Source organism: Bombyx mandarina, chromosome 23 (genome assembly GCF_030267445.1).
Source record: "Bombyx mandarina strain Sakado chromosome 23, ASM3026744v2".
Taxonomy (NCBI): domain Eukaryota; kingdom Metazoa; phylum Arthropoda; class Insecta; order Lepidoptera; family Bombycidae; genus Bombyx; species Bombyx mandarina.
In genome coordinates, this window is record NC_143229.1 from 7,254,193 (window position 1) to 7,267,002 (window position 12,810).

At 34.8% G+C, this 12,810-nt stretch overlaps 3 protein-coding genes across 3 annotated transcripts in view; 1 reads left to right on the forward strand and 2 right to left on the reverse strand.

Annotated features, from left to right (window-relative positions):
* The window catches only part of LOC114245625 (uncharacterized), a 219,774-nt gene that overhangs the window by 63,225 nt on the left and 143,739 nt on the right, over positions 1 to 12,810 (forward strand). The gene's annotated exons all lie outside the window — the stretch shown is intronic.
* Fnta (farnesyl transferase alpha) lies at positions 257 to 6,336 on the reverse strand. Its single transcript, XM_028177853.2, has 5 exons — positions 4,504 to 6,336; positions 3,852 to 3,975; positions 2,932 to 3,022; positions 2,206 to 2,345; positions 257 to 936 (listed from the first exon to the last, which is right to left on the reverse strand). Exons 1-5 carry the CDS (start codon positions 4,631 to 4,633, stop codon positions 417 to 419), a joined length of 1,005 nt encoding a protein of 334 aa, XP_028033654.1. The 5' UTR covers positions 4,634 to 6,336; the 3' UTR covers positions 257 to 416.
* CPF (cuticular protein 44-aa motif) lies at positions 8,159 to 9,955 on the reverse strand. The gene is made up of 4 exons (XM_028177839.2): positions 9,798 to 9,955; positions 9,406 to 9,579; positions 9,072 to 9,227; positions 8,159 to 8,405 (listed from the first exon to the last, which is right to left on the reverse strand). The coding sequence occupies exons 1-4, from the start codon at positions 9,807 to 9,809 to the stop codon at positions 8,304 to 8,306; spliced, it is 444 nt and encodes a 147-aa protein (XP_028033640.1). The 5' UTR covers positions 9,810 to 9,955; the 3' UTR covers positions 8,159 to 8,303.

Here is a 12,810-nt window from a genome sequence, read left to right on the forward strand (position 1 = left end):
TAATGTTACTGAAGATTCCTGCGATTTTGGTACGAAAAAATTTGAGCAAATTGACGAGAGCTCACATGAAGTGTCCGTAAAAGACTGCCAAAGTTTGCTAGACGTGTTAAATAACACCCGAAACTGTACATGTGAAATAATTGCCAAAGTAGTACGATCAAATGTTTATATACACAGGGGAAAACATAAAGTTTCTGATATCATAGATGAAACCAACGTAGCAAACGTATCTAAACCAGAGGAATAAAATTCAAAATACACTGAAGCAATTTTTATTTGAATTAACAAATACATACAATAAGTCAAAGAGAAAAAAAAACATTCCAATTTTTAAAAGTGAAACTAATGGTATTATTATTTTCGTTATGACGTTTCTCCGTATTTATTTATGATTACAAATATAATAAAATAACGAATTATTCATCAATTATTAGATCGTTTGTTTTATTGTCATTACTAAGCTGTTCACTTTGGTATTTCTTGTATCTTTCACATAAATAATTCCAATATTTGCTTCTAATTTTGTCGTATCTAGTGGCCAACGCCTGACATAACTCCACAGCCCTGTCTGCATTGTGGAAGCAGTTTGTATCTTTCTTTTTAATAGCATCCTCGCATACATCTATGATGAAGGCTAAAAGGAAAGGCGACCGACACTTATTCTTGTATAATTCTTCGCAAAACGATGTGATAACAGCGTTTCCACTAAGACCACGCTTATCATGTATAAGCAGCCCTCTCAAGTAATTCCACGCGCTCTCGTTATTTTTAACGAAATTAATTTTTTCCAAAGTGTAGCACACTTCTTGCTGACAAATCAAATCCGACCAGCCTAAATTATTGTTCACTACAAAGTATCGCTGATTCCACGCTGAATTATTACGAACGTCGTCCGTGATCAGATTGTCGACGAAATCTAATTCCTTTTCGTAAAGCCTGGAATTAAATTTACACATATATACTAGCAACCCGCCGTCGATTCGCTTCGGAAACATGAAATTTTATTATTGATAGCTGAGTCACGCGATGTTGTCGCCGCGGGGCAAAGCTAGTCTAAAAAAAAGTAGCCTAAGTTACTCTTTACATCATCAGCTACCTATCAGTGAAAGTCTCGTCAAAATCGGTCCAGCCGTTCCAGAGATTAGCGGGAACAAACAGACAGAGACAGACAGACAGACAAAAATTGTAAAAAATGTTATTTTGGTGTATGTACCTTATATATATATTCATATGCATGTAGTAAAAAGTGGTTATTTCAATTTTACAAACAGACACTCCAATTTTATTTATATGTATAGATGATGAATCATTGAAACACGAAGCGGGTCACAACGTTAATTATTAAAATATTGTGTCTTGCAGACCTGAACAATGAGATAACACTATGCTCATTGAATATAAGAACTTTGTATCCCGCAGTCAATAAAAACATTTAATATCGACAATCTCTTTTTATCATGACATATGGAACAAAAATTTATGTTACCTAAAGCTAGTAATTAAGCTTTTAGCAAATATTTTATTTTTAAACAAACAGTGAACTGTTTATATGGTAACAATTTCCTGATCGTTGTTTGTATTGTGCTTTAAAGCCTTTATCGAATTAGTGTTTTGAGCCTGCATAGCCCCACGGGCAAAGAGCTTCCCACACATACAAGCAATATGCCATACCACTTATCCATAGTACTATTACATAAAAAATAACTAGGTAAATAATAACTAGATAGATATGGATAGAGAATACTGATCAGTAATAACACTTCTTTCACTTTTTTTATTGGTCTTGTAGGCAGCACATGGTCCACTTGATGGTGAGTGGTTATTGTCGCTTATGGATGTCAGTCAGTAATGCCAGGAACAGAGCCAAGCCGCTGCCTACCGTTAAGTACTCTCTGATGGCTTCGTTTGAAGAAGGACATTTCATAGCACTCGTGAAACACCAAAGAGGGGAGCTCATTCCATCCACATGGAGGTTCACCCCAAAATATATATACCACTGAAGACAGGTATGACCTAATATATAGCCTATATTCTACAAACAGACCACAAGTGTCAAGGTATGCACCTTGTGCCATTCATGTAGTGATGTCTATGGGTACCAGGAACCATTTAACAAGAGATGAATTGGATTGGAGTGAACTAACCGTACCATAGCCATGTATATAATGAAAAATATATAGTTTGTTAAGAATTTTACCAACTCACCCAAATGTTTTGATAGCCCATTGCCTATGTTGCCAAGCATGATAGTTCTTTGGATCTTGTAGAAGTGCATCGCCTGTCAATTCAAGTTCCATTGTGGGATCTTGCAGCCATTCTACCAAAACCCTACGGTGGTGCCATACCTGAAATGTTATTGCCACCATGAAAAGTTGTATGCTAATCATTTATACATGTTAAGATATACTACAATTAGTTTTTGCAACAAACTTGTACACATATTATATGTGTGATACTGTACCTATAATATGCGTACAAAAACTAACAGATGGAATAAGTAAATGGTCTCTGTAGTGATATTCGTAATATCTGACTTGCAAACACTCCATTGTATTAATATGATTTAGTAATCATTTAAACCTTTACTTCCAACAATGAAAGCCTACAATCATTAATATTAATTTTTAAATAAGGTAGCCAAATCAATCATCGTATCAGAATTTCTCATTAAGCAATGACATCTATTCTTCTGTGCTTACGTAGCAGCGAAATATACTTTTTTAGACAATATGCAATAAGAGTTTCCACAGGTAGCTAAGCTTCTTAGCATTTTATTCACCTTTCAGTTTTTGGTGCAGCTTTAATACCAGGTATGCTGAGCACATGCACACATCTTGTTCAATAAGAAACAGTTTTCTATAGTGATTGTTTTATTTATTATGCAAAAATGTGTGATCTTTCACTAGTTATTGAAATTAATAATAATTATACCTGATAATTCTTTGGTGAATTCTTTATAACCGCTTCAACATAATCTAATTCTGTCCTCAAGTCAGTGTTCAAATGTTTCAGCAAATCTCTCCTGTAAAACAAAATATCATGTGTTATTAATTTATGTTGTAAGTAAAATTTTGCCACCGCACTTAGTTAATTTAATTAACCTTTGAATGGCTCTGAATAAAATTTTTCACTCTGAATAAAGATTAAACTTTGCAGAATTTATTTATTAATACAGTTTAATAATGTAAACAAAATAGAAGTAATAAGAGAAACAGCATTGTAACAAAACCATTAAATATTTAAACAAAACTTATAATTTCAAAATTTTTAATTCTTTGAAAAATGATAATAGAAATATTTTTTCTTTTTTTCATTGCCTTCGTAGGCAGACGAGCATACAGCCCACCTGGTGGAAAGCGGTCACCGTCGCTCACGGGCGTTGGCAATGCCAGGGGGAGAGCCAAGCTGCTGCCTACCATTACTCTCCACAAGCCTCGTTTGAAAAACGACATATCATAGCGCTCCGAAAACACCATGGAGGGGAGTTCATTCCATATTGCATTCCAAATATTGTAATACAATAATTTTCAGCAATCTATTTTATAGTAATAATATGTAAGTATGTATATATTCTTAGAATTGCTGCTTTGATTCGTTTTTAGTTATTCATAAGAACAATGAAAATTCTCTCATAACTTAACCTTTGTTGCAACCTTAATGTTTTTGGTGTCACCTTTTCTTAGAAGTATTATTAAGTGTATGAAAACCACATGCACATGTCACTCAACTGTCATGCTTCTCAACAATTGGACTTTAACCATGTAATTCAGTATCATAATAGCAATAAAATAATTTGCTGTACCACAAGCAAATCACACTATATTGGTTAATGTATGAAGATAAATAAATACCTGTATTGCCAAACAGTGTAGTTAGCCGGATTTAATTCCAAAGCATCCTTTGTAAGATGAAGTACTCGTTCTGACTTTTCATTACTTTGTAAAACTGCTCGGAAGTAATCATATACATCCTCAACTAAAATTGAAAAGTATTAATACATAAATGAACTTTAAATTAATTGATCTACTCTGTATACTCTTGGTAATGTACACTTATCTGTATACATAAAACTTCAATCTGTTTTAGTAACAACAAACAAAGAATTGAATTTTGATTAAGCTGGAAAGCCAAGTAATACTGGTAAAATTGGAAAGCATGTTCATATTAACATAAGGAGACGGTACCAAGTGCTATCTATCAAGTGCACTCTCTAACTAGTCGCACAGTGATCTCTATTGGTAAAATTGAGGGAACTGATGGAACTATACATTCATATTTGCCATATATACATATATCTATCACGTTCATGTATAATAAATATATATAAATTATTTAACCTTTCACTTAATAGGTATTTGCCTTTGTGTATTGCATTAATTTTCAATACCATATGTCATGCCAACTATTACTGACTCAATAACCTTCAAATGCATTTATGCATTTTTATACTTTGAACTTGTTTGCTACGAAATAATAATGAAAAAAAACAGGCATTACACATACATTTTTCCGAATGAGCTATAACTACCACTGGGTTGGGACCGTCATCCTCTGGAACAGGCGTAACATCACTCCACTCCGGCCTTTCTTTGTATGGTATCCATAAAACATCACTGTCCCCGCAATCAGACATGCTGAGTGAATTCGTAAAATTAAACAAATGAAGCTTGTCTTCACGGTCTTCAATTTTCACTTAAGTAGTACTCTTATCAAACGTGACAAACACAGCTTTACGTGAGTAAACATGTGTACCAGTTATCTAGGCCAGAAACATTATGAATACGAAAGCGTATCTTTAGTATTTATTGACGTAATTTTAACTAATGCCCTGTTTATTGACTAGGTATTTAAAAATTGAATTCATTTGACTTATGTTTACATTTAGATACCTACGTACGTGTCCACACTTTTTACAATTTACCGTACAATGGGGTAAATAGGGACAAAATCGACCTTCAGATTGAATTTTAAAATAGTTCCAATTAAATAGTCACTGCTCAACCAAAGAAATTAGTTGAGTCTTGAACGTACCTAGGTGATAAAAACCGTTACATTATTTTAATTATTCATTTTAAAGAAATAATCGGTAAAATAATGGCCGTCCCAATTTACCCAGCGTCCGGGGTAAATTGACACGGTTAAGGGTTAAATTGGGATATTTGTAAGGGTTGTCAACTCGCAGTACTGCGATATATAGGTAGGTGCCATATAATTATTTATATGGACCGAAATGATGAACACAATCCATAATTTAAGCACAATACACAACATAGTGTAAATTAAGCTAGTTTCTATTCCGAAGCGATGTGACGTGAATGATAATCAACAATACAATGATCAAAAAAAGTATGTGCATGTTATATTTTATAAAATTATTATTTAATTTCCTTAAAAATCACAACTCTGAAACAAAATCATAAAATAGAATAAAAAATAGAAAACAAAAGGACTGGAAATGCAATAATACAATTTTATTTAATCAACATTTTCAAAATAATCTTTGAGCAAGAGTAAGATATCAGGTGAATAAGATAAAAAAACAGCTTTATCTGATTACTGCCAATAATAACAAAAATAAAAGAAATTCCTTCTAAGCGAAATAACTAAACTCAATTAATTCACTCACTCATAATTGGATATCTCGGATTTTTAATTAATGGTACATTTAAAATCTGAGGCCTGTTTTTATTTGTGTGTGTTCATTGTGAATGTTAACAAAATCATGATTCGATGCGTGAATAGATTCTGAAATAACAAAAGTTTTGATTCGTTTGAGTTCTTTTAACTTTTAATTTTTTTTATTGCTATAAAGAACATACGACCGGGCAGATATTACAAGGCAAATGTCGCGAAAAAAAAGTAATTATATATATACTTTTCTTTTACCTATAATACTTACATAAACTAACTGATAAACACATTAACCTTCTTTACATCACGCAATTAAGTGATAGTATAGGCTAAAAAATCTATTATAAGATATCAGTGACAACCCTAACAAGCCATCCCTATTTTGTCTTTTGGCGTTCCAATTTTGTGTTTTCTCGTCCCTAATTTTTCCAGTCTCGTTCCAAATTACCCTACATACGTCCCAATTTTCCCCAAAAAGAAAGGAAAAAATATACATTTTTTATTTTGTCGAAATATTGTATTTAAAATAAGAATATTGCAACTTACCGGTTGTTGTGGTATTTCCAGGTGTATTAAAAACTTATATAAACTGTGATCTTATTGAAAAAACAACGATAATATCACTTTTTTTAAAAGTTCTTTAAGCTGTTTTAAAACGCACTTTTCAACCACTATTTTAAATTTAATTTGACGAATTTTTGGGACCAACTTAACTCATGTTTAGTACTTCCATAATTAACTTGGTTTTTCTTCTATACATTGATAAATATTACCTTAAAGAAAATTAGGTAGATTCCGTGCTACAAGTACTTTGAGAATCTTCCGCAGGTTTGTCCCAATTTACCCCAGGATCCCAATTTACCCCATGTCATGGTACATCGACTATGTCAAACTACAATCAATAGTTAGTTTTTTTTTTACATTTACATCATAGGTAATAGGTAACATTAAGTACACATAATTTTTACATTTACCTACAAGTATAGGTATTGTCGCTGAACACGCAAGTTTCAGTATGTTTTTTTTCTAAATTTGAAATGCGCCCTCTATTAAACATAAAGCCTAAACGACTTTAAAAAAATACTGAATCCGCAAAATGCATGATATTACAAAGTGTTCATAAATAACAGAATCATTAGCTAATTAGTGAAATAACAATTTACAATAGTTTAAGGCTTAACTCGCAAAATTAAAATTTGTCATAAGAATTCATCATGTGACGAATTACAGTAAAATTAACCAAAGAGCTGTATCGGTAGGCAGCGGCTTTTCTCTGCCCCTGGCATTGCTGAAGTCCATGGGCGACGGTAACCATTCACGAGCAGGTGGGCCGTATGCTCGTCTGCCTACAAGGGCAATAAAAAAAATGGACATTGGTTTTGGTTTTGGAAGTTGATGATAAAGTAATCTTCAGTGAAAAAGAAAGTCTAATGAAGCTTATTAAGATTTTTTTATTTTAAAACAGAGGATACATAACTGCTATTTTATAAAAACGTTGCTACACAAAAACCCAAGTTGCTTTCATCAAGTGACTTCCTGTTCATTCCCCTTTTGAATAAATATTTTTGGTCGTCCCATGCAGATAAATATTTCGGCTACTATCCACAAAATAGAGGAATGACATTTTCAAAATAGGTGCAATGGCTTCAAATTAGGAACCATGATAGGTGGCGTTAGATTTTGCCATCATCACTGCTCTTTAAATTATAGATCTATTTACGTTTAACCACAATAATACAATTTCTGGCCTTGCTTGCATTGTGGGATTAGTGGCCCGAAGTTCTTTTCAGCTTCACTAAGATGAAACGAACTCAAAGGGTCAGCCAAGTGTGTAGGGTTTCTTGACAACTACCAGAGGGCTTTGTGTTGGCAGCTGCTTTATGAGTTGATGTCCTCCTCCTCCTCCTTCAGTCGATCTTTCATTGCTGAGCATCGTGATGCGCCCGCCTGTGACCTTTTTTTGTAATTTGTAGCCACTTATGTGGATGTACCAGGGAATCAAAATCCACTAAGATCCAGCGAGAAACTCAACGGATAGGTGCCATGGACTAAGTTGGCATGAACTCAGAGACATAAAAATAATAGTCATTTAATGTTGCGGCTTCGTTTTGTGCAATCATGTGCCGACTTTTAGTTATTGGACAAAACATATTATGTTTTCTATTACTGGCAAATTTGCTATAAATGTCGTTCTTTGTCGAGAGTCAAAGAGTAGCGTAAATAGGTACCAAGGTCTATGCTTCAAATGAAAATTATAATTTCTATCACAAATATATTTTTAAAAGCTTCAAAATTTTTATTTCAAACAAATAGCTCTAGGCATCGATGCTTACGAAGGAAGCCACCAGTGGTAAGGGATTTTGAATTTTAAAATTATGTGCAACGTAGTATACCTAATAAGTATTGTCGATAGCTTATCTGCAGGTACCAGCCCAAAGGACCTACCACAAAAATACGCTTTCCAACAGGAAGCTTTTATTTAAATCCTTTCCGGATTTAATGTTCACGTTAAACCGAAAAAAACTAGTCAACTTTTAATAACACACTTTTATTCAAGTAATTATGTAGGTAAATAAATAAAGTTAATAACTAACAGGTAACAAATAACGAGGAATCTTTCAATGCTTTATAAATAATATGATAAATTTCTTATTTTAAGCGTATTTTCGGTTTTACCAGCCGTATGCAAAGCCAAGCCCGTTGGTATATGTCATATGGGAGACAGTTGGAGCTGCTGAATATGCTACCCCTAGGAGACCCCCTGTCGTAGCCACCTAAAAAAATAATTAACGTTAATATATCTATATGTCAAGGTGCCCAATATCTACCATCTAGTACCTACTATCCATGAAATATACCGGGCTCTTACAGTATTGTCTCTGAAGTTCCAGCAAACAAGACACACAGAACACAAGATATTTGATCGATGTCTGAATCTCATTAACGACAGTTTTAAGATAAGTTTGCATTTAAACAAGCTCCAAATAATAAAATTCGAACTGTCGGTCTACAAAGCGATATCACCGGCTGCGTAGAAGATCTATCATTTGATGTTAACCCCAAAAGGATAAGACATCCAGTGTACTCGTATCGAACGATGCGAATATGTATATATGTTCATAAACTTTCACGATGCAGGAATAACATACACACACACACACACTGTGAAATTAAAAATCAAATTTTCCCAATTCCTACTCGTCAGGTATCCTATTCCACCAACCCGCTCGTTCTACCACAAAGCAGTCAGTAGTAATAAGTGACAGTCAGTGCCGCTGTGATATTCTTCTTTAAACGAGGTTTGAAAAGGTTATTTTTAGCTGTAGAGGATGACTTCAATATATCCCTGGGATTTTCATGATCACAAACAACAGTAGTCATTCAGACACCGTATGCTACGTCTGCCTACACTAAAGCGATTAAATATACTTAGTACTTACTTTAGCAACAGGTGCCGCAACTCCAACGTGGGACACATAAGGTGCCGCAAAGCTACTGTAAGCAGGAGCCACTGCTACACCGGGATTACTCACACGAATGTCAGCCTTACGCACACTCGAGAAAGGTGTATCCACTGATTTACTGTATGTTGAAATCTGTTGGATTAACAAAAGTTTTGTGAGATTTATATTAAGCATTCTACCTGGTAAATGATCACGATAACATTTTGACTACTTTATCGCGTTTTAAAACGAAAATAAAACTGAAAATCTGCGGTGGAGGGTAGTAGAGAGTGTCGGGCCCTATAAATCTTTCTTTAGGATTTCTCTTTACCTGTCCGAGGTTGAATGGTGACCTATATGTGTTCGAGTGTTGAGAGGCCAAGGCGGGTTGAGCCGGATATGAGCTGTACGGGTTCCAAGCGCCATAACTGTATGGTGCGCTGTACGCCGGAGCGATCAAACCTCCACCGTGTACAGCCGCCACGGCACCACACAAAAGTACAATCTAGAAATGGAAACATAATATTATTCCTATCATTTCAAAATGAAATCCTTGAATAACTTGTTTTTTAATTCTTTCCATCCATCATTCACGCTTTAATGTATTTATTGCATAGGTCGTAAATGAAATAGGCAAATGTAATTCATTGTTGTAGTAGATAGAACGCAAGTATATGAAATTAACATTGAGCATTATTTTTCAATTATTATCCTAATACTTACTTTTAGAATCATTTCGCGTTGAAGCTCTCGAATGTTCAGATGAGAAATGTACTACTACATCGGTTTGGTGGGCTTTTATACCGTACTTAGTTAGTCAACATATGTTTGTAAAGGGCCACATGTGATAAAGCGATTGTAACATGATTTGCGAGTAGTCATACCGGACAAGGTTCATTGTCCAATGCTTAGGCTTTGGAAACCTGACAGGCACCTAGATCCAGTTGTGGTTTTGCGTACAAGGACAGCACTTAGTTTCTTTCATTATAAAACCTTTTCAATTATATTTAATTGTAAGTAGACTGTTGTTTATGACGACGGAAAGTGTACATACATATGTAATTATCTTATTAATATTGTTATCAGCAGATCTGGCACCATAACTACCGCTAGATAAAAGATATGCCTTGAATTAAGAATCTCCATGTAAAGTTGGTAAAGCGGTTGACTAATATTTCCTTTAAAGTGAATGTTGGTAAAAAGCTTTCATATACATACCTACATATAAAATAATGCATACTCCATTCAAAAACTTTTTCGATATGATTGCAGTGGCATAAATTAAGCTACAATGTATTGTTTTAAACGTAAACGAAAAATTATTTACATTCGAAGCATACAGACAGACGCATTCATTTATTTTATATTATTTTATTATGTTTAATTAGAAATTTTCGAATCGCAGGTTAATCAAAAATTGTATTAATTTATTTTATAGACGTTTCAAGAAACCGACAGTCCTCCTGGTCGTGCTTTCTGGAGCTTTTTTTTCCTCCCTAAGCTTACAGCCTTCAGAGGCTATTTCAGCGTAACCTTAACTAGCAGGTGAGCTCACGAGGGCTCAAACCTGACGACGTTGCTAACACGAACCCTAGCAAGAGCCGTGCTTCGCAGAATCTACCACCGGATCGGAAACGCGACCCACTGAGAAGACCCGGCGAGAAACTCAGTGGCTGTGTCTGTGGATTAATTTACGATGACCGGTGCTTGAGGTACCTAAAAGCACCGTTAGTGGATCGGGAGGATCCGAAATGACGTGTTTTGGGCGACGTCGACTGCTTTCCATTCTGTCTGCAGGATCGGGAATGTAGTTACCGGCGGCCACGATGAGAGGGTTCTCGTGTCGTGCCGCTTTATCGAAGTGGCGGTTACTGGAGCCCATACACATCATATTTAATTACGAAATTTCGTTCCTGCCTGTGGGATTTAACCACCAGCATAGTCGCATCAGTATATACACCAGTCATCTTATCTTTTCGACCACGACGACTCCGAACTCGACCTAGCGTGTTTGTTTGCGAATTTGTAAAACCGCGCAAGTACTACACAAGTATTTTATAGCTAATATCTTTGTAAATGCAACACTCAAAACTAGCGCGTTCATTGACATATACGCATCACATAGGTATACCTACCTACACAACATGCAAACTGGCTGAACCAATTGCAATTTAAACATCATTAAGGCTTATTCAGGTAAATACCAGATTTTTTTTTGTAGTCTTCGCCGGATTGATAATATTCAATTCTTCCTAATTTTCCAAATGGGGGAAAGATAAAAGATAATGAAATAAATAAGTATTTAAACGTTCTACAATCAACCACAGCTCACTAGGAATTACTCTTGTGCGTACCGAAAACAGAAAAAAGCAAAAGACCACACGGTAAACGACTACCAAATACATTTCAGGATATCGACTCTGACCGTTAATCGAATCCGGATGCCGTACAGTTGCCAGGGTCAACAATTAACCCAACGAGTCGATGCGATTTATATGTTCTCTTGTTCTTAAGCCAAACACCTACATACTACACTACACAACTACAAGAGACGCTAGCATGAGATTGCGCACGTAATAAACAATGTAGTTACCTTATTAATACTTATCACAATATTAATTTATTAAGTTGAGCAAAATTTGATATAAATGTAAAACATGAATAGGCAAAGAAAACAATTATGTTTTATGCCCTCATTTGTTTTTCGGTCGATTTTCCGGGTTTATTTCGACAAATATAAAAATACAGCTTAAACATAGTCAGTTTTTTTTTCAAAATGTCAAGAATACAATAGAAAATGCCGTACATAATATGGAGCTACACCATAAAGTGTCAGCAGTGCTTACAGTGGAATTTCGATGATTGAGCCAACGCTTGTTATGAAATTTTTTAGTAGGTTCAAATTTCCCACAACCCAGAGCAAATATAGCTGACAGTGAGTTTGTTTGTTACGTTTAAGTTGAGTGGTTAATTTAAGTTTTTTCCAGAAAAGATTACGCGTATAATTGCTTTTTAATCTCGCACGTGTAGCACTGTAAGACAGGGCGCGGCAGCCTTGTCTTTAATCGAATTCTACATTGAAGCATGTGACCTAAACCTGTCAATCTAGTAATTCTAGTAGGTACTATACACACAACAGATTATCACTAGAACCAATTGTAAAACAAAGTAATGCATGCACCACACCCTGCATTTTAGCAGTAAATCATTTATGGACACATAATTATCTGGTGTTGACTTTAATGAAATTAAATGGTTAAAGTTACTGATTTACTACCATACAAACGTGTAGCATTTTCTTTGGTTTTCGCGATTAGTAGAGAATTAAAACTATTTTTAAAAAAAAATCTCGCATCTATTGTGATTACAAAACTGTTGACGACCTACTTAATTGTGGTCGTCCGCGACGTGACCACGAAAACTGTTAATTAGCATTCGAAACGCCAGAAATAATATTGTAAATAATATACCTACCTAATGACAACGAAAACGCGAGAATGATCCGTAAAAGTAATTCTTAATTATATTTACAAATATTACTGTTTTCTTTATGCTTATGTCTGATACTCAATAGAAAGTCCTGTTTGCTGGTTTTTTTTATTTCTTTTTTATTGCTCTTGTAGGCAGACGAGCATACAGCCCACCTGATGGTGAATGGTTACGGTCGCCCATGGACTTCAGCAATGCCAGGAGCAGAGCCAAGCTACCGCCTACCATTAATTACTCTCTACAAGCC